General features: G+C 39.8%; 4 protein-coding genes across 4 annotated transcripts; 1 reads left to right on the top strand and 3 right to left on the bottom strand.

The window, feature by feature from the left end:
• Window positions 1-2,605: 2,605 nt before the first annotated feature.
• On the bottom strand, window positions 2,606-4,344 carry LOC308112507 (arrestin domain-containing protein 3-like; the record flags this gene model as incomplete). The annotated part of the gene is made up of 6 exons (XM_080468072.1): window positions 2,606-2,734; window positions 3,123-3,379; window positions 3,458-3,545; window positions 3,652-3,823; window positions 3,917-3,977; window positions 4,086-4,344. The coding sequence occupies 6 exons, from the start codon at window positions 4,342-4,344 to the stop codon at window positions 2,606-2,608; spliced, it is 966 nt and encodes a 321-aa protein (XP_080324198.1).
• Window positions 4,345-4,655: 311 nt separating this feature from the next.
• LOC308112545 (arrestin domain-containing protein 3-like) lies at window positions 4,656-9,108 on the bottom strand. Its single transcript, XM_080468141.1, has 6 exons — window positions 8,733-9,108; window positions 8,430-8,490; window positions 8,187-8,334; window positions 7,981-8,077; window positions 6,152-6,408; window positions 4,656-5,768 (listed from the first exon to the last, which is right to left on the bottom strand). The coding sequence occupies exons 1-6, from the start codon at window positions 8,998-9,000 to the stop codon at window positions 5,625-5,627; spliced, it is 975 nt and encodes a 324-aa protein (XP_080324267.1). The 5' UTR covers window positions 9,001-9,108; the 3' UTR covers window positions 4,656-5,624.
• A 1,344-nt stretch (window positions 9,109-10,452) lies between these two features.
• Window positions 10,453-15,803, bottom strand: LOC308112250 (arrestin domain-containing protein 3-like). Its single transcript, XM_080467615.1, has 6 exons — window positions 15,423-15,803; window positions 14,981-15,041; window positions 14,642-14,789; window positions 14,449-14,545; window positions 12,835-13,094; window positions 10,453-11,676 (listed from the first exon to the last, which is right to left on the bottom strand). The coding sequence occupies exons 1-6, from the start codon at window positions 15,679-15,681 to the stop codon at window positions 11,434-11,436; spliced, it is 1,068 nt and encodes a 355-aa protein (XP_080323741.1). The 5' UTR covers window positions 15,682-15,803; the 3' UTR covers window positions 10,453-11,433.
• Window positions 15,804-16,502: 699 nt separating this feature from the next.
• Window positions 16,503-19,042, top strand: LOC308111740 (arrestin domain-containing protein 3-like). The gene is made up of 6 exons (XM_080466752.1): window positions 16,503-16,893; window positions 16,976-17,045; window positions 17,582-17,729; window positions 17,890-17,992; window positions 18,094-18,359; window positions 18,832-19,042. Exons 1-6 carry the CDS (start codon window positions 16,635-16,637, stop codon window positions 18,922-18,924), a joined length of 939 nt encoding a protein of 312 aa, XP_080322878.1. The 5' UTR covers window positions 16,503-16,634; the 3' UTR covers window positions 18,925-19,042.
• The last annotated feature ends 1,879 nt before the right edge of the window (window positions 19,043-20,921 follow it).

Below are 20,921 nucleotides of genomic sequence, written 5' to 3'. Positions count from 1 at the left end.
TGTGTGTGTGTGTGTGTGTGTGTGTGTGTGTGTGTGTGTGTGTGCGTGTGTGTGTGTCCGTGTGTGCGTGTGTGTAGCGCTGGCTGACAGCCTGCACGCCGTACACTGAGCCAGACTGGTTACCAGGCAGGCTCTGCTACAACACAGCCAAAACCATGATGGCTGCCAAAAGACAGCCAAATTGCTGCTCTGGAGACGTCTTCATGCAGGTGTTCTCAGATTAGAGAATACTTTCACACTGACTTCTGCATCATACTCAAACAGACAAAAAAAAAACCAGCACCGTTGTATACAGTATATTTGTCTATAGTGATACATTTCACTTCAAGTCCACCTTTTAATAACTCCTTTTAATTCACCCAGATGCATGGACTTTGCTCCATTGAGCAGATCCACCTTGCGAAAGAGATTTTCATCTGAATGAGAAAGAAACAAACTAGAACCTGATCTGCCGCTGCTGCTTCACCGATATCACGCACAGGTAGGTGGGTGAGGAAGAATAAGTGCTGCGTATTACTATTCCACACATTTCCACTCTCTTCAATCACACAGAGTTAATCCCCTGGATTTAAATTTTTTTGCGAACATATGCCAAGACGTGTCAATGACTGCCACTCTTCCTCTACCCACATAGTCATTTAACAGTCAAAGTTATTACACTCACTGGCAATAATTGATAGATTAAAAACCACTTTTTTGACATATTATTGGAATTACACTTTGTGTTTTCACTCAGATACTAAATCGACTTGATGACAAGCCAATAGAAGCAGATTTGAGCTGAAATATGAGTTTCATTTTCCAATTAAACGAATGGCTGTGCCCAGACATGTACACCACGATGGCGAAATTCGAAGCCTGTGTTGCTCACGCTCGTGTTTTTGTATTGTGAGCGTCGAGAGTGGAACATTCTTCTTTTCTGTAAATCTTCTTCTCTGTTTTGTGGGCTGACTGTGAAAATGTGCCGCCCTTTTTTTGTGCTGAGTCAGGACCGAACGCGGTTCCCTCTCTGCGGGTAAGTGGGAGTGCTGTATGTGGTGTCACAAAAGCCAGAGCTAATGTTTCCAGGATGGATCCCAACCATAAAATGCTCAGCTCTTGACTTGTTTCCCCTCCTGGGCGAGTAAAGAGACACTGTCAAGAACATGGGCCTGGTTTCACTTAGGATCCACTGGTTGGGTAACACATGTTCTGTTCCAATCATGAATGTGCCTTTGTTAAATACTTCACTGTGTTGCAAAAGGAGGGCTTGGACAAGAACGAGCGTGAGAAACCCCAAATATTTCATTCTCAGCTCTTTCCGATTCATTTTGCGTCCCTCTGCTGTGGCGTATGAATGTTGTAGACAGGCTGGGGGAGATGTTTCATTTCATTGTTTGGGCGGTGAGGATTTCTGAAGGGGGCAAGAAGAGTTCTGAATGGTGATCCGCACATATCCATGAAATCCTTCTTCCTTTGCCCGACAATAACCACACTGGTTGAAGGGGGACACCAGTTAGTTCAATGATTTAACTTAATGCTATTAGAAGTCATCATAGCATGTCTTTAAACTTTGAAAGACAAGTGATAGGAGGAAACCTGTGATAGCTCAGGGTGCACGTGCAAACTCCACGTAGAAGGCAGGGGAGTAGAAAGCGGTTGGGCTCCTGTGACAGGAGAATTCCTGTCTGTGATACAAGACTCTTGAGCATGCAGCTCCTTGCAGCAAATCAAGCTTCACAGATTCATGATGTTAATAGTGCTGATGTTAGGTTTCCAGTGCCGCTCTGTGAGGAGTTTGCATGTTCCCAGTGTGCATGCCCGGGTTGTTTCTGTGTGTGTGTTTCATTCATCTATTTATTATTAGCTGTCGATCACCGTGACACATAAGTGGGCAGAAATGACGGCGAGATTATAAATTCCTTGATATCCCTTGTTTGTAAACATTAATAACCCCAGAAACAATGATGTGGTTTTTACAGAGGTGGAAAATAACTACATGAACATACTGAAATTCGGGGCTTTTACTGATACTTTGCAGCCATTTATAAATTGTTGGGGAAATATTGCTTTTGTTTTCAGTTTTAAACCTTAAGACACCTCTTAAATGAAAAACAAATAATATGAAAACAGTTAGTATGTTGATAATACCACAGTGAACACATTCCTTTTTTGGATTATGGTCACTGAAAACGATATTTATTCACCTGACCACTTCTTCTGTCACAACCCAGACACACTTAACCATTTGCATAACAATTATGAAATTCTGGTAAAGTACATGATGGACAATTGATGATTTATTTTTCTTCCCCGGCTTTTTTTGCAGTTAAAATGTGACACCTGCATTTGCTTGAATATCCCAGAGGAGTTGTGGATGTAGTCGATTTGAAATTTCTGACTTCTCCAATATATATTTGTTGGCAATAAATAAAACTGCTAAACTCAAATAAAGCCACACTGACTGCTGTGACGAACACCCCCATCTAGTGGAAACTACAACGCAAAACATTCAAAGTCACGAGGTAGTTCAAATCTTCCTCCATCATAATCATACATTCATTATCTTTCATGTCACCAGATGATTATAATTTGCTTCACAAACATCATATATGTGCTCGCTCTCTCATCCGGTCAGCTTCCTAAACCAGATGGATCTCTTTGGCCTCGGTTGGTGTGGGTTTGGTGAACCCAGCAGGACAATCAGTGGGAGCTTAACTTCCTGGTCTCTTACCAGAGGGACATCAAGGATTACCTGTAGATAAAAACATAAACATTTAATCTATATTATGAATATACAAAAAATCCAACTGGGATGTTTTTAAGAGTTCAAGAAAATACTGAAGCAATACACTTCAATTAAAACCCTAATAACAGAAACATCATTTGAATTTGGTTGCACAGTAAGAGTTGTTGTAGCCTCAGGTGAGTGTGCACAGGCTATGAGGAACGTTTCTTTTAATCCCCACCTGTCACTCTCTCTCTTCCAGATTTCATATCAAAATCACATTTCACAGTTCCAGGGTATGCCGTAAGTACTTTTGTTGTTTCCTTTGATATCAAACTTGAATTCAGTGACATTGTGTAGTAACGGATGGTGAGTTAAGTCATTCTGGATAGATGATTGAGCAGAACATAACTACCTTGAGTCTGTACTCCAGCTTCATCATGCAGCAGTTGAAGAAGGTAGGGGGCAGCTGTGGAGGGATGCTTAACACTTTGGTTATAGTCCCACTTGTTTCAGCGGGGACAGAGTCCCCTGTCCCAAAGAAGAGGTCATTTGTGTAGACTTTCGTCTTCGACTGAGCAACAAAGGTCTGCTTCTCACAGAGGTAGAACTTGGGTATTACTCTTCGAGCCGAGTCATTGGTTACATCTACTGACACTCCCATTGCCTCGCCTGTTCAGAAGAAAAAACATGTATTATTTATTTTCCAGATGAAACTCCTGACAGAAAACCAGTGTGAAATCTGTTTACCTTGTTTCAACCCCATCTTCTCCGAAGTAACCTTCATAGTAATCTTTCCTGAGCCATAGAATAAAATCCTTGTTGCACATTGCTGCTCCTGCAGTATTATATAAAACAAAAAACCTCAAAATGTGACTGAGATGGATCATTGAATATTTAGGTGGACTCAAGTTGAAAGTTGAAGAAAACTCACATTTCCATACCTTAAGTCCAATAATAATCATTTCTGATTTGGAAGCAAAGGGGAACTCAGACTTGGTCAGGAAAGGGATCTCAATCTTGGTTTTGTGGACAAGCCAGATGGATTGAGTCAGCTGGGCTCGCAAACTATACGTAATGTTGCCCCATTTCCCACTGAAAGATGAAGGCATGTCCCTGGAAGGAAACACATTTTTTTTTTTTTCATATTTATAGTAGGACGGTGCTTTACATTTTGTATAACAGGACTGATTTAGCAGGAACACATACATTTTTGGAATAAGAAACTTGAATGGATACACATTTCTTCCAGGGACGATGATTTCTGAACCTTGTGAAAACAAAGAAATAGTTGTGTTAAGTTTACATAGAATTGACGGTTCTAACTAAAGTGGCATGCCAGTTTAATAGTTTTGAGCAGAAGTGAAACAATACCAACCATCTCCCTTTTGTTTATCCTGAAGAATAATGTGTTCAAGATAAAAGTACTTCCTCTTGTTGCAGTGGACCACTGTGGATTGTCCTTCTTGTTCATACCAAGTGACTTTGGCTTTTCCTGTAGCTTTGACCACAAAACACTGTACTTTGGTTTCCTTGCTGGTCACCACCGACACTTTCCCAGAGAGAACGTCCCCAGGAGAGAAAGTGCCTCGATCGTTCCCCTTGTCATATTCTACCGAGAGATGCCTCACAGTCATTATAACACCAGATCAGATAGCGATCCCGACAGGTTGTGGAGTTGAAAAGAAATAAAAAGCCTTCAGGCAAAATAAGATCCAACGAATATACCTCCAGCAGGTTTGAGATGATCCAGCGTGGCATCAAGACGGACCTTTCTTTAATAAACAAAGATCTTGATCAGGTTGGCCACCGAGTGTCGCGTCGCAATGGATTCCTCCAGATCCAGAGTCCGTGTCACACACGGTCACATGGTCAACCCTGCAGGTGTCACTTTCAAGTAACTTGAACCAGAAGCTTTGCAAACCTAATTAGGCTAAGTACACAATGTGTGCTGCGGTATGTGGTACAAGTGATCATTTATTTGAAAGGACACAGGTGAAAACAAGGCCAACATTAAAGAGTGTAGGGAAAACAGTGCTCCACGTTGTACTTGCTGTCAAGGCATCGTTAAACATTACGAGCACAACGTTTTTTTATTCCAGCTATCTCATAATGCAGGACGGAAACATACGAGGTCCATATTTCTACCGACTCAGCTAATGCAGTTGAAATATAACCAATTAAATATGAATAAGTGCTACTTGTCCAAAATACCCATATTTACCATGCAACCAGTTTTGACTACTGTATAAACATAGTCCCAAAATTCCCCACAGGAGTTTGTGTAATAATGTAATGTGAATGCATTTATGCTTCAGAAAAAGGTTTTGTTCTGAACTTCAGCATTTATATATCCTCTCTCAGAAGGTTTGACCGAACAGACACACCAAGCTTCCATTCTATGGACAAAACATTTTCTTCTTCCAGATTGATGGATAACCTAATAACATAGTACATAAACTATGAAAACCCATACTTTTCAGCTTGCACATACAACATTTGCAAGTTTTCAAAATTCTGAACAAGGTTTTTAATGATTTGTATTCACTTTTTTGTGTGCAAATGATACATTTCATTGAAGGGCAGGGGTACTCAATAGAATGGCGCCAATCTTTTACAGAAATCCAGTCAGAATTGTGTTCAGAGACTTGTCCACTAGAAATATCTGAAATCTTAAAATTTGTTATGTTGTTCAGCACAATTCACTTGAACATGTTTCTTCATGTGCCAGTGGCACATAAGATTGTTTTTCAATCACTGTAAACTGGGGTGATATTTCAATGAATGCCCTATAAAGGGTGAAGGGGTGTGACCTACCAGTCTATGATTTGTTGTAACCAACTGAGGGGTACATTGAATGTGATTCATAAGGCGGTGGGGGATCCACAGATTGGTGTGTTGCTTGTTGGGATGTGTTTCACCGGGCTTGTTGATTTGGAGTGGCAGTGGATCCAAACCCAGTGTTGGCAGCTGATGGTTGTTTTCTCTCTGAAGCCATCGGTAGGACGATTATGGGGAGATAGATCGTTGGGTCTGGATAATATTTGATGTCCAGGTATACCTGTAGAAAAATCTTTGATGAGTTTTTCACCTTTGATAACTGTTAGAGCTTATAGACTGTTTATATTGAGTATTCTAAAGTCAGTGGGGATTTAATAAATGTCTCGATAATTTGTGGAAAGTTTCTTTTCCCTCTTCAACAAGCACAGTTCATTATGGTCTCACCTTCACTTTGCTGGATTGCTTTTTCATAAGCTGCATATAATATATGAATACTGTATCCGGTTCTTTGACTGACTGATATGAGGTACGTAACATACCTACTTTTTATGCTGGATGCACTTTTCACTGCTATAGGAGTCCCACCTGGGTCCCCCACGGGCAAGGTAAATACCTAATCCAACCACAATTAGCTCTCGCAATCTTAAAGTGGGGCACATATACCTTCAGAAAGTAGTTCAGCTTGATGATGGAGCAGTTCAAGATGGAGACAGACAGTTCTTTAGGGATGATCAACGTCTCGGTCACAGTTTCCACAGACGAAGTCCCCACAGCCTCATATTTCTCTCTGAAGATCTCACGCTGGCAAACTTTGTGCTCACCTTGCACATAAAAAGTCTTCCTCTCATACAGCACAAGTTTGGGCTTCACTGAACGACTGGCGTTATTTTTGATTTGAACTGTGACTTGTACTGATTCACCTGTAAATGCAAACATTTAAATGGAGAATTACTTGAATATATGATCCAGAACAAAAAAAAAAAGAGAAGAGAAATCACTGAAGACTAAACAGAAAAAACAGTAACAATATGGACAATATGGAATTCTAACCGAAATAAAAACCTTGTCAAAAGTTTAAGGTAAAACACACAGAGAGAGAGAGAGAGAGAGAGAGAGAGAGAGAGAGAGAGAGAGAGAGAGAGAGAGAGAACAATTTGTTTTGTAAAAAAAGCTATTATTTCAATTGTAAGTTGAATTTATTTTATAGAGATACTTTGTCATACATAAGATTACAAAAGCCAATGACTGAAAGAAAATTTTGATTGTTTTCTCTCGGCAAAATTGTGAATTTTGGCCAGGACTAATGAAAGTTTTTGCTTCATTCTGTCTCATCTCAATCTGATAATCTGTGAGTGTGTGTGTGTGTGTGTGTGTGTGTGTGTGTGTGTGTGTGTGTGTGTGTGTGTGTGTGTGTGTGTGTGTGTGTGTGTGTGTGTGTGTGTGTGTGTGTGTGTGTGTGCGTGTGTGTGTGCGTGTGCGTGTGCGTGTGCGTGTGTGTGTTACGCCGTACCACACTGAAAAATGAATAGAAAATCTATTTTTAAAATAAAGAAAAACTAAATGAAAGTCACTATACCAGTCACTTTCATTCGCTGTTTCAATTCATCACAGAAACTCAAACTTTCCTACGCGGACATAAGACAACACGGTGATAAACCATTTGCTTCCAGCTTTAACACAATCCGGAGCTTTGTCTGGAGGTGACCAAATGTTTCCTCATTCCACTTGAAATCAAACAAAAAACTCCACCTGTGTTTTCAAAATCCAGTAGAGCATGACTACAATCTGAAAATTAGATGTTGTGGAGTTACGTTCTTTTCTCTTCTTAGATGTAACAGCCACAATTAAGTGCAATTTTGAAACAATTTGTTGCACAATAGTCAAATCTGCCAGTCATGTGGCAACAGTCCAATGCCCTGCTGGATGAATCACTACGAAGCGTGGTTGTTGGTGCCTTATGAGTTGATCTGTTTCACAAATTGTCCATACAATAAAGGCTTCCCAGGAAAAAGTCCAAAAAGTGGAGGACATCTATTCAGCAGATGTGGTAATAGAAGAAGCCCGGTGGATGCCAAATAGTAGAAAAAAAGTGCCAAAGTATTTCAAGATGACAGGAAAGCTAAATTATTTCACATTTTGGAGTCTAACAACTCAGTCGAGTTCAAACACTAATGTCTATCAGAGTAATATTGACGACCACGATCCTTGTACCATGTCGTCAAATCTACTTCAGACAGGATTAAGCAATATGTCACAAAGCATAAACAGCCAAGCACAACTTGTGTTTTACTGCACCTCAGTAACTATGAAATGTAGCTGCCTTACAGTGACGTCTAACACTGCCCGTGAGTTAGTGATATTTCAGTGCTGTAATAATCTAGTTGTAAAAGTACTTCAGTAAAACCATACTGTCATAGACAGCTGATGGACACTGAACGTTACTGAGCAGAAATAATGCAGGATTCTGGTTTCCAATCACACAGGATCATTACCTTGGCGGTATCCTATTTTGTCTACATCAACATCCAATGACACTCTTCCAGAGCCAAACACCTTGATGGTTTGACTTTTGGAATCATATTGAGGTTCCTAGAAAAAAAAAGTAAATAAATGTATTTTTTATATCAATTGAGGGAGATTCGAGATTTCTTGCGATTCATAAAAGGACACATTTCCCTTAAGTTGAATGTCGCCTTACCAGAAGTCCTGGAAGGTCCATGTCTGCTTTGGCCACAAAATGGAAGTGGGATTCAGTTTTTCTCTTTAGCTTCATCGGTTGCTTGAGCTCTGCCTTTAACTTGTGGATTATTTTGCCTGAGGGATCATTGAAAGATGATGGAATCCTTCTAGAAAACATCACAAACATATAAATGATGAATAAATAATATATTACAGATTATAGATTGCAGATTATAGATTGTAAATTGTAATAAACACGTACCCGTCAGGAACAAGGACGGTAAAAGGAAAAGCATGTCTTCCTTGTCCAATGATATGAATTCCTGGAAAGGAAATAGTTCAATTTACAAACAAACCTAAACAGTAGAATTTAAAAACAGGCACCAAATCAACTATACAAATAAATACATGATTAATTTGATACATTCCTGTGGGCTCACCACCTGCAAGAAGTTTCTAAATCGGTGCATTGTGATCTGGGTGACGGTGCTCAGACTGACACCCCCGCGACCCGGAAACGGAGAAGCGGAAGAAAATGAATGAATGAATGAATTTGATACATCACCATTTCGTCGTTGTTCTTTCAAGACATGTGTGATTTTATAATATTTCTCCTCACTCCGGATTTTTTCCACCCATTCCACAACTTCACCTTCCGGATTACCTGTTAGGAAAGAAGCTTTAGCTTTTGCTTTTGCTATTAAAGTAAGTGACTGGATTTTTGTCTTTTTATAAGTCTCCACAATGATCCTCCCATTAATCTGGTCCAAGTTTGTGAAGGTGTTTCTGCTATTGATGGCATCATATTCAATAGAAAAACTTTTGATGGTCATTTTTTCGAATGAAGATTTAAAAAAATCAAAATCCCTTCAAGAAGCGCGTAGAAACTAAAGCCATGTGTGCTCGTTCCTGATGCTCGCATCTGTTTGAGTCAAATGTGTGCTGTGTTCAACCTGTTTTTCATTTTTAGTCTCATCTACAGGTGTGTCTCAACTAAGATTCACTTCCTCAAACGGTGGAAACCTTTCATTCACAGATTCCGTCCACATGTGACCAACTTGTAACTGGTATGACCCATGTGGGTCTGGCCCAGATCTGGTATCGAGCTGGAACTGCACGCCCAGGTCTTGTATGGGGAGCACCTTTTTGTGTGAGTTCACAGTGGCAAAAAATATATGGTTAGTTTCCAGAGCATTCTGTATTAACATGCCATAAAATGTGATCTGTTCTACATCTATGTCACAATAATGCACAATAATAAAATGTTCAGACTAATGATACACAAACTAAATATTTCATGTTTTAAATGAGGGTTGGTTGGTTGGTCGGTCGACTGGCCTGCCTTCATTCATTACTGCTGAACAATCCTGACATGGATAAAGTGGATTGAAGTCATCATCCAGTTTGTTGTCACTTTTCAAGGGTACTGCATTAAAAGATCACGTCACCATTATCAAATTTTGTGAACTCGCTGGATGTAAGAGGTGTGTTTTCGAGGCAACGTGGGAAAACAGATAGGCATTGATGTTAAGAAATGTTGCTTTGTCATTTGCGGCATGGGTTTCAATGTGTTGCACAAGTCTTCTCTCATCGCCTCTGTAATTGATATTTACTCATCATCATCATTAGTTTGGAAGGAATGAGGAAGCTGTTGCTTGCCTGGTAAACAGATTTCTTATTTGGGTGTTCTGTAGTAACAGACTTCTATGTATTGTTATCAATAGTGAAATAAGAAACACATGTTGTCTTCAGTTCTTTTGATTTGCTGGTTGGTTGGTTGGTTGGTTGGTTGGCTGGTTGGCTGGTTGGTTGGTTGGTTGGTTGGCTGGTTGGCGGGTTGGCGGGTTGGCGGGTTGGTGGGTTGGTGGGTTGGTGGGTTGGTTGGTTGGTGGGTTGGTTGGTTGGTTGGTTGGTTGGTTGGTTGGTTGGCCTGCCTTCACTCATTACTGCTGGACAATCCTGACATGCATGAAGTGGATTGATGACATCAGGGTGCTAGTGGATAACTAGGGATTTAAAAATTGATTCAACCCATTAAATCTTGTTAAAAGAGAAAAGACAACATCCATCTCCAGCATCTCAGGTTTTTACGTGAACCTCTCCACTTTCCCTGTGGAGCTCAGAAGTCACTTTGGTCCTCATGGATTCACTCCAACAATTTTGACACGATAGAAAAAGCACTTTAGAAACGACATTATGCTACACACTGAGCCCAGTAAGTTTCTTCCTCTCAACTAGAGGGTCGAATTATAACGTACTAATGAGTGTGAGTTGGAGCTCCTAATGCAGTGCAAATTAACTTTATTCAATCCAAAAACTTGCATTTGATCATTTCCACTTAACATAGGCTTTAAATGGGTTTATCAGACCTTCCTTTGTGCATCACAGTAATCTTCAGGCTGCAAGGGACTACATCATGCAGGGGTTTCAAGTATTCCAAGTTGCCACTGTTGGAAGTAGAAGCTCCTGAAGATGTTTCATCTCTTACATTTTTTAGTATGAAGAAATTACTCCCTCAAGGGGTTAGATCAAACTAGCATCTAAAGTAGGGGGGAGATCAAACTCATTTTAGGTCACAGGACAAATGCAATTTATTATTACATCCAACGGGTACCATAATAACATTTGAGTAAACCTTCTTTTTTGTTTTCCTTTGCTTTATTAAAAGTAGGCATGAATACAGCATTAAATCTGTTACTTTTGATTTATGTTCATTTAACCAGCCACACAAAGGCGCATTTTTAACATTATGCCATACAGCATGCAAAATAGGCCAACAGTAAAATCTCCCAAAACCACATCATCTGGCAGTATATTGCAGGATTCAGCATGCAATTTTTCTATATCCCATAGCCCTGATTCGACCCTCTGGTGGGCCAGCTTATGCATATGGTGTATTGAATTTATGCAGATTCAGTACACCTACCATAGTCTTTCTTAGTCTGAATACCACACAGTACTTCGACCCTCAATATTGATGCAGCAGTTGAACACAAAAAAGAGGCAGTTTACATTTTACAGACATACAATACATAAACCAATTCCAAGATGCAAATCAGTTGCTCAAACATAACATTTACATATCATTCATAATCGCAGCAACATTTTCATCAATGGAGTTGTTTTGTGGGTAATGCGGTCAACAGGTTTTCATAAGAAAAGTTGCAGGAAAAGAACATGATTGCTTTACTATTTAAATAATATATACAGTATTTCCATAAGGAGTCTGGAAGCCTCAAATGACGGCATGTGAGGGAAGTGCTAGTCTATGATTTGTTGTAAGGAAGTGAGGGGTACTTTGGATGTTCTCCATAAGGCGGTGGGTCATCCATAAATTGGTGTGTTGCCTGTTGGGGTGTGTTGCTCCAGGCTGGATAATTTGATGCTCCAAATGATTGAAATCCAATGTTGGCAGCAGCAGGTGGTTGTTTTTCACTGGGAAGCTCGGGCAGGATGATTATGGGGAGTTTGATCTCTGGATCTTTAGCATATTTGATGTCCAGGAAGATCTGTGGAAAAATACAGGGAGGCTTTAACTCTCATGAGGCACTTAATACTTGAAAGAGGAAAATTTGTGTCCCGCGGACTTGCTGAAGGTTATTTCAAAAGTCAATTTTACACAAGAGTCTTTCATGGGTACTGCATTAACATATAATGCCATCATTTTTCATAGTTTATCAAATTTTGTGAACTCGCTGGTTGTGAGAGGTGCGTTTTCCAGGCAACATGGGAAAACACATAGGTGTTTTTTTGGGTTTCAATGTGTCACACAAGTCTTCTCTCATCGCCTCTGTAATTGATATTTACTCATCATCATCATCATTATTAGCTTGGAAGGAATGAGGAAGCTGTTGCTTGTTTGGTCAACAGATTTCTAATTCAGGCGTTCTGTAGTCAGAGGAAACGTTGCAGTTTGGCACAGTATGACTTGGAGTTTTATTTTTTCAGAAGCAACTTTATCTGAGTGGCTTCTCTGTATCGCTATCAATAGTGAAATAAGAAAACACAAGTTGCCCTCAGTTTTTTTTTTTTGATTTGCTGTCACAAACAGGAAAGATAGACCTCATTTACCTGTAATGTTGTTATAATGTAACCACTGTATTTAATGACTGTATGTCAAAGGATCAACTTTAAAATCTTACATTTTATCTACAGAGCTTTGAATGATCTTGGGCCCAAATACAGCTGGCATTTATTTACAGAATATGAAACATCCAGACCCCTGAAGTCTTCAGAAGGAAGTTTATCAAATGTTTCAAGAATCAGAAGAAACATGATGAAGAAGCTTTTAGTTCCTACGTTCCTCACCTGTTTAAGAAACTTCCTGAACACCTGAGGACCACTGACTCACTCACTTCTTTAAAATCCGGCCTTGGAACACTAATATTTGGTCAGGCTTTTATTTTATTACCCTTAATTTTATAAAACTTTTGCTATATTTATTCTTCTTTTTTTCAAGCCTTTCTTATTTGCTTTGTTTAAATGTATTTATTTTATTTCCCTGTGATGCCTTTTGAGTAGCCTTATGTCTGAGTGCTAAATAAACTCGCCTTGCCTTACAGAAATACAAAATGTAAACAAGATTTACTCTTGGTAGTTAGTCATCTCCCACAATGGCTCTAAGAGGACAAACACCTCCCAGTCCCGACCAGAGTGGTGCAGCTTACCTTCAATCTGTATTCCAACTTGATGATGGAGCAGTTCATGATGGAGACCGGCAGCTCTCTCGGGATCGTGATCATTTTGGTGACAGCTTTGCTGCCAGACGAAGCATCCATAGCCTCAGCCTTCTCCTTGAGGATCTCAGTTATGCACACTTTTCTGTGTCCTTGAGCAAAATAGCTCTTCTTCTCGTACAGCACGAACTTGGGCTTCACCGAACGACTGGCGTTATTTCTGATTTCAGCGGTGACGTGCAGAGTCTCCCCTGTAAAATGGAAACGTAAGATGTTAAATTGCCAATGATACACAAATAATCACTTTACAATCATTCTTAAACAAACCCAACAAATAAGACGAATACACAACTCAGTGTCGGTGGAGTCCCTGGTTTGCAGACCTTCGCTACATGTAATCCCCAGGCTCTCTACTGGCTAATCCCAGAAGGACTCAGCGGCACAACACGAAGCACGGGTCGTGAATCATCCCAAACTGGTTTCTTGTACATGACGCTGAATTTTCCACGCACGTTTGTCCTCCATAGTCACCTGATTTCAGTGAGTATCTTTGGCATGCCGTGGAACGTGTTGCTACAACTGACAACACTGTGCGGTGTTATCAGATCAATGTGGACAGAGACTAAATGCAGTTCTTACAGCTTTTCAATAGCCATTTGCTCAATTTTCATAAGGTGTCCATCAAATAACCAATCAAATCTTGATGCCTTCAGTTTCCGGTAAAGTTCCAGTTCCCATCTGGAATCTCTTTGGTTCTTTTGTAACAGACTTTAGAATGTTTAAATACTTGAAATAGCGGGGTTGTAAAATGGCAAAAACGGTTGCGGATAGATAATACAGTGATAAATTACTTCTGAAATTGCAGTGAATTAACTTTACTGGTTATGGCAAATAAATAACTAAATAAATAGTTACCTGAGAAATGAACACCTCTTTTTTTATAATACTTTCTACTTGTAAACCTATCTTGTTTAAGGTGCACATAGATGTATTGTTGAAGTGCCAATGAAATGAGAAATACATTTTCACTGTTTTTATGTGCTTCATGTTCAGGTATGTCCAAGACATTTGAAAGTTTAAAAAAAAAGGTAATAGTATAGAGACTTTCCCGTCGAATCCCCCCCATTTTCTTTGAAGCAGCATCAAATGATAGATGATTCATCATGTGCTTAATGAAAAATGTCGCTTCAGCTTGTCCAAACTGTGTAGGTCAGTGTGATTCACTTATTAAGTACCTCTGAACTTACATTACTGTAGTTTAGTCAGAGAAAAATGATCTATAGTTTGAAAACGAAAGAGACGGATTACATGAAATATAGTACAGACATGCCGACAGCAGGACACAGGTGAAATGAACGAATGAACAAACAAATAAACAAAAAAAAAGTGACAGATAAACATGCTGGATTTAAATGACCTCTGTGACTTCACAGCTGCTTAAAAGAGGCTTTCTGGCCAAAGACAAGCACAACTTACTACAAGACCATTTTAAATCCTCAGCAATTGGTAAACAAAGATGTATTCATGTTGATAATGTATCACAGATGCCAACATTACAGGCCAATGCTAATTTCATTAAATGCACGCTCCTTAAGAGATAATTACCTTGCATGTATCCCATTTTGTTGGATTGAACATCCAAAGAAACACTCCCAGAGCCAAAAGCCTTGATGTTTTTATCCTTGCAGCCATACTGAGGATTCTACAAAAGCAGAGTATACTCATGTAAGATTTTAGACCCTCTTTTTAAAAGCATATTCATTTGTTTTTTTTAAATCATGATAAAACTTTCTCTTACCAGAAGATTGGGAATGTCCATATCTGCTTTGGACACAAAATTGAAATGGGCCTTTGCAGTTTTTGTTATTTTCATTGATTGTTTAAGCTCTGCCGTCAACTTGTGGACTATCTTCCCAATAGATGTCTTGAAAGAGGAGGGGATTCTTCTGTGAAACACAATAAAAAAACATTTCTAGGAATTTAAAAGATGTGGACTGTGCAAATTGTCTGTTAATATTGGTCATGTGACAATAGGAATAGGTGTAGGGGTATTCACAACTGTTTTTCAGGCTGACTTTCTTCTATAAAAGGAACAAAAAAAATAAAAACATGAATCTGAATAATAATGAAGACGCACCTGTCAGGAATCTTGAATGTGAAGGGAAATACATGTCTGCCTGGTCCAATGATTTCAGTCCCTGAGAAGGAAAACCTTATTGTCAACAAACTGCCAGTAACAGCCATTGAATTAGGCAAACGGACCCCTTTTCAGGCATGTTAGTTAAAGATATGAGTTGTGAGTGTGTGTGTGTGTGTGTGTGTGTGTGTGTGTGTGTGTGTGTGTGTGTGTGTGTGTGTGTGTGTGTGTGTGTGTGTGTGTGTGTGTGTGTTTCTCAGTGTATGGGATTACTTAAATATAGATTATCAATTTTTTCTGAATATATTTTCATAAGCTAAAATATATTCATTTATATTATCATCAAAATGTGTATTATGAGATTGCACATGTGTGTGTGTGAAATACTATATGCCTATATTTATAAATAAATAAATAAATAAATAAATAAATAATACATTACCAGCTTGTCTCGCCTCTCTCAAGATGGGATGTTTGACTTCATAGTATTTCTCATCAGCCCAGTAAACACGATTATTGTGTTGCCCGTAGTTTTCGTGACAGACAACCCGAGCTTTCCCCTTTGCTATGAAGACCAGAGACTGAATCTTCGCCTCCTTCGTGTTCTCCACAATGATCCTGCCGTTGATTTCATCTCCGTTTGTGAAGATGTTCCTGCTGTTGATGGAGTCATATTCAATCAAAAGGTTTTTGATGGTCATTTTCAGGGAGGGAGAAGTAAAAAAACAAACAAAAAAGTCCAAATCTCTTGAAAAAGAAACACGTTAAAGTGTGCTCCGTGCAGTGCAGACGCTCCTCTCACTTTTTACCCGATCTCAAAGACATCCTGTTAAACTTGTTTTTCTTGAATCCTACCTGCAGGCGTGTCTTCAGGTGAGGGTGATTTCCTCATCCATACACCCACAGCTCACATCCACGTGATCAGCCTGTACTATGGAGACCACATGTCATCATCTTAGATCATTTTTCCATTATATCCCCATACATATGTCACATCTGTTTTGATGTTGACACTGTCAACAGGATGTGTTGTACGTGGGTATGAATGTAAAACTATACAATTAGACGACATACTTCACATATATACAAATCATGTCCATAAATGTTCTTTCATCAGCATTAAACTCTTTGCACACAATTTCTTGCAAGCTTTACTTGTACAAGTGTGGTTTAAATGTGATATTTATGAACTTCGTGTCAGTCTCGTATGTCTGTCAGATTTTAGAGTCGTGCTTCAGAAGATTTTAGGGACTTTACGTGGGCCGTTCCATTCTTGATTATGTTCGTATGAATGAATGTCTCTATGGGTTTTTTCCTGCCTTCATGGGGGAGGTGGGACGGGCAGGATATGAGCTGTTCTAGAGGAGAAAAATGCACAAGTTCCAGCCCCGTCTGCCAGTAACCCACATGACAAACAAGAGAGAGCTGACCGGATACTGAGGGCAGCTCGTGAGGGTGTTGGTCCGCGTGGCTCCACCTCAGCTGGGTTGGTCCGCCGGAGGATTGTGCGCATGCGCAGTCTGAGCTCTAAGCCTTCTTATTGTAAAAGGATGTCACCCTGCATTGCTTTCCTACTTTTAACGACATAAACTGTTTTCAGAATAACCTTCTGGACTTTACGTGCTTCCACTTTTTTTCCTTCCCACTCTCAACAATGTTCGAGTCAACGTTCCAGAATTTCAACTTCAACTTCAACAGGCTGAACGAGAGGAACACGGTATCCAGCGGAGACGTGTTAACGGGACGCATCTCCTTCGACCTCACGAAGGAGACGAAGCTGAGCTCCATCACGATGGCGCTGACTGGAGGAGTGAGGGTCCACTGGTCCACCGGATCAGGGAAGAACCGGAGGAGTCACAGCGCCAGGCTGACCTTCTTCGACCTGAAAACCGTCCTCCTGCAGCCCGACGGAGGTCTGCAGCTCCTCCACTCCTCTTCAAACTGAGCTGCGTTCACTGACATCTGACTGCAGTTTGTTTGGTTTTTCCTCTGCAGCTGTACTCGAGACACTCAGACTTCCGCCTGGCACACACGTGTACCCCTTCACAATTCACATCCCACAAGGGTGTGTACGAGATCTGCTTCACCTCCTCCTGTCATCTTTCTGCTTTTAGTTATTTCTTCTAACCAGGCTGCAAAAAGAACGACTTTCTGGTGAACATGTGATGTCAAGTGTTAATATGCCAGACTTAATATGTGGATTTATCATGATTGGAGTTCTGTTCTTTCTCTCGCCCCTAATTTACACCAGCATCTGCAGTTCCTACATGCATGATTTTATAGGCGAAGCGGTTTGTTGATTAAGTAGTTTTTTTAATAATTTCTCCTTTAACTTTTGTGCTGCAAACGTCTACCCTGTGGTCGCTGGGTATTAAGTGATTCATTTTACATTTATTTGTGAATTAGTCAACACACACTCACACCAGCTAAACTAACAAGCATGTTATTAGATTGTAGAGGGGAATCACGTCTGTTTTCTAGTGTGTTATTACTTTATTTTTTGCATACTAACAGAAAGACTTTGTTTTATATTCAAGCATCTTGAGTCTCCCTCTGATTTTCGGTGTGTTTTGTGTTTATAATGTTTGTGAAACAATGCAGAGACTTTCCATCAACTTTTGAAGGGCCTCACGGACACATCGAGTACACTGTGACAGTGAGCATCAAAAGACCCTGGCACATGGCCAAAACATTTAAGACCGACTTGAACTTCACAGGCCACATTGATACCAATCATCCAGATCTGCCAGTAAGTGAAAATCAATTATCTTTCCTTTTTCCCAGTTATTCTCCTTGATGGGAACTGAGGTGATTTGAAATATTCATGAGGTCGGTGGATCAGTTGCGGTGGCACTAATTGCTCAGATGTATTTTCTCTCCTGATTGATCTCTTCTGGTGTTGCCTGCAGGCCCCGCTTTCAGGCTCGAACAGAGTGACAACATGCAACCTGTGGTGTTCTTCTGGCGAGGTCAGGGTTGCAGCAAGGACGGAGAAGAAAGCATTCATCCCTGGTAGTTTCCTTCTGTCTGTATAATAATATAAGTACAGTGTTTACGGTTGGGATATTTGCTTAACCTACAATGGCTTGACGGCGTTTCCTTTCCTCCACCAGGTGAAACTGTAAAAGTAATCTGTGATTTTAGCAACAGTTCAACTAAAACAGCAACTCCAAAGCTGAAGCTGCAGCAGAAACAGACTTATTTTACACTCAGCAGATCCTCCAGGAGGATGGTTTTCAAAGAGTTGACATCGCTGATTGGAGACCCCGTCACAGCTCACACCTCTGACCAACATGCTGAGATCATGATCACAATCCCCTCCTCTGCAACACTGAGCATCACAAACTGCAACATCCTCGAAGTGGAATATCTCATCCAGGTCGGTGCAGATTAACACAAAGCTGTTGAGGCTCAGCCGAGTGTTCAGACTCCTCACCCCTCTATCGGGCACTTTGAAATGTAAACTCCAGGTTCTTTTATTGAAAGATTTTCAACACAGTCACACTTTTTACATTTCTGTTTTCTCAAGGCAGAAGAAATAAAACGCCCCGATGATATGTCACTTTATATATAGAAGTGAAGTAAAATCTCACGTATTGCACAAATTATACCTTAATAATAGTCTATAGTAATATAGTCTCTTGCATTGTTAAAATTCTCCAAATTCAACATATATCTCAGTAATGTATATTCTACTTCTCTTAAACTTCATGATTTTATTCTGAAACGAGAAGAAATGTTGAAGTTACTAAAGTTAATTGAAAAGTTTACTCTTTATTATTACTATTATTATATTCTTAACACTGATGAACTTTGTTTCTGTAAATCTGGTCTTCTTGTGTTTTCGGTAGGTGAGCCTCTGTGTGAAGCCTTGCACTGATGTCATGGTGCTGTTCCCAATCGTCCTGTGTGATACTCCCGTTGAAGCTCGTCTCCCTTTTTAACGGAAGACGACATTTTGAATTTGGAGGTACAAACTCACCACTGGATGAGCCCCGTAGTATTTCTTCATATCTCTTTATGTATCTAGTGTTTCTAACTGAGGCTCTGCTTTGACTTTGACCCTTAAATGTTTACATCCGAGACGCGTCTCTATTTATCTTGTGTTTTACTGGAGGTTTTGCCTGCTCTCAGGCGTTTCACTACCACTGTTATGCTGCAGACCTGCCTTGCTTCATTTTTACCCCGTGGCCTAAATGCAGCGGTGAAAACTGCCTGTTGGTAACAACTAACGCCTTCCACTGTGCAGCTGTACACTAACATGGGCGTCCATGTTGTTGCTTGGTTCTACTAGTGCCTGAATACATGAATATTCCACTTTAATGTCGTACAGAGTGGGACCAGTTATGTGATGATAACTTTGTGTTGACAGTGTCTAAAGGAGTTGTTATTGTGCAATATGAGACATAATCAGATCTGTTGGTTATGTACAAATGTGCTTTGTTGAAACAGCTGGCGGTTCTTCTCTATGTACAATTTAAACCAGAGACTGAATATTATGTTGACGCTGCCTTATAAGAACCATACTGCCATTATATGAGCTTCCATTACGGGAAGTCATATAATAAGCATAGTAAAGTATCACCGTTTATTTGTGCATGTGACACACTGATACTGGACTCCCTGCTTCGTAAAGTTGCCTCAAGCCATCATATCCTGATTCTACCAAAAAATATATGCACTTTTTTTTAATGATCAAACTAAAACGGTGGAGTTTTCCTCATTTAATGAGTAGAAACGTATGCAGAAGATGAAAAGATGTAATATACTGCCATGATTCTGCATTCATGCCTTATTGAAGATACTATTTTTGCCTTTAAAATACGGTGTGTTGAATTCAAGAATCATTTGTGTAAGTAAAGTAAACCATGATCTAATTGTTCAGCCGAGTGAATTCAGTGTGCGACACAAACTACCCCTTTGTTCTCTTCGGCAGCGGAAATGCTGCAAACATAACATTAATTGAATCTTCCAGCCTAATTATGTCTCACTGAAAACACCATCAGCCTAATTTCCTGGAGGAAGGTTACCTCTCCTTTGTTCTGCTGGCACTGGCTTAAAGAGAGCACTCAAGTTAATATTCACTTTTCTCTGATGGTGGCGTCGTTGAGTTGAAAACAACTGAACGCAGCTCTACACCTCAGTTTTTTATTTTTACAGATTTTTCTTTAAAGATTTATGATGATTATGTGACTGTAATGTGATGTTACATTATCCCAGTTTCCTTCTTTGACATTATAAACATCTTTGATATGTTCAGTCAGAGTCAACTGGCCCATTGCGTAATCCAGGCGCATGCTCAGGGCGCCGTGGCTTTCAGGGAGCATCACAAACCCAGAGATGATTCACCTTCAGAATGGCCAACAGCGTGCAATCAATGGATCATTGAGCCTTGTGTGGGACTCAGAATCGAGATTTATTTTACTTCAACGCTAACGCATTACACAGCGCATAGGAGAGTCACCGACATCCCACAGCCGCTGCTACAATATAATTACATTGAAACTAATTATTACTTTTAACTCTTAAAATGGAAAACATCTCATTGATTCAAATGTAAAGCAATGCCCAATTAATATTACTGCAAATGATGTTACTAATAAGTGGAGGGGTCTTTACTGTTATAGATCATTGGTAAAGATGAAATCCACTCTATAGGTTCTATATTGGCCCAATCTGCACTTTGTTTTGTTTCCTCTATGTTTGACGAGCCAACTTTTCCTCCTTTTAAGAGTCAATCAAACACTGCTCTGTTTTAACCCTGTTATATGTCACATTGTTAACCCCAGTTGTTCATTGTGTTACAGTTCATATTGTCTAAAGCGTGTTGATTGTTAACTTTACATCAGTGTTAAAGTACACATTATTCCTATTATTAATACTCCATAACTTAGCATTCCCGCACATATTAAACTCTAGTTTACCGGTTTTTTGCATCTGC

Source organism: Lipophrys pholis (genome assembly GCF_963383615.2).
Source record: "Lipophrys pholis genome assembly, chromosome: 7".
NCBI lineage: Eukaryota > Metazoa > Chordata > Actinopteri > Blenniiformes > Blenniidae > Lipophrys > Lipophrys pholis.
The sequence above is the reverse complement of the archived record's forward strand: the minus strand, read 5'-3'. Positions and strand labels throughout refer to the sequence as shown.

What these genes read in the sequence shown, in the direction of transcription:
- LOC308112545 (XM_080468141.1), bottom strand. Translation starts at nt 9,000, where the DNA reads ATGACCATCAAAAGTTTTTCTATTGAATATGATGCCATCAATAGCAGA. An exon ending in GAAAGAACAACGACGAAATG is followed by an intron (nt 8,491 to 8,732) that starts GTGATGTATCAA and finishes TTTCCTTTCCAG; the next exon opens with GAATTCATATCATTGGACAA. An exon ending in ACCGTCCTTGTTCCTGACGG is followed by an intron (nt 8,335 to 8,429) that starts GTACGTGTTTAT and finishes GATGTTTTCTAG; the next exon opens with AAGGATTCCATCATCTTTCA.
- LOC308112250 (XM_080467615.1), bottom strand. Translation starts at nt 15,681, where the DNA reads ATGACCATCAAAAACCTTTTGATTGAATATGACTCCATCAACAGCAGG. An exon ending in ACATTCAAGATTCCTGACAG is followed by an intron (nt 14,790 to 14,980) that starts GTGCGTCTTCAT and finishes TGTGTTTCACAG; the next exon opens with AAGAATCCCCTCCTCTTTCA. An exon ending in AGTTGGAATACAGATTGAAG is followed by an intron (nt 11,677 to 12,834) that starts GTAAGCTGCACC and finishes ATTTTTCCACAG; the next exon opens with ATCTTCCTGGACATCAAATA.
- LOC308111740 (XM_080466752.1), top strand. Translation starts at nt 16,635, where the DNA reads ATGTTCGAGTCAACGTTCCAGAATTTCAACTTCAACTTCAACAGGCTG. An exon ending in CCAATCATCCAGATCTGCCA is followed by an intron (nt 17,730 to 17,889) that starts GTAAGTGAAAAT and finishes TGTTGCCTGCAG; the next exon opens with GCCCCGCTTTCAGGCTCGAA. An exon ending in GAAGAAAGCATTCATCCCTG is followed by an intron (nt 17,993 to 18,093) that starts GTAGTTTCCTTC and finishes TTCCTCCACCAG; the next exon opens with GTGAAACTGTAAAAGTAATC.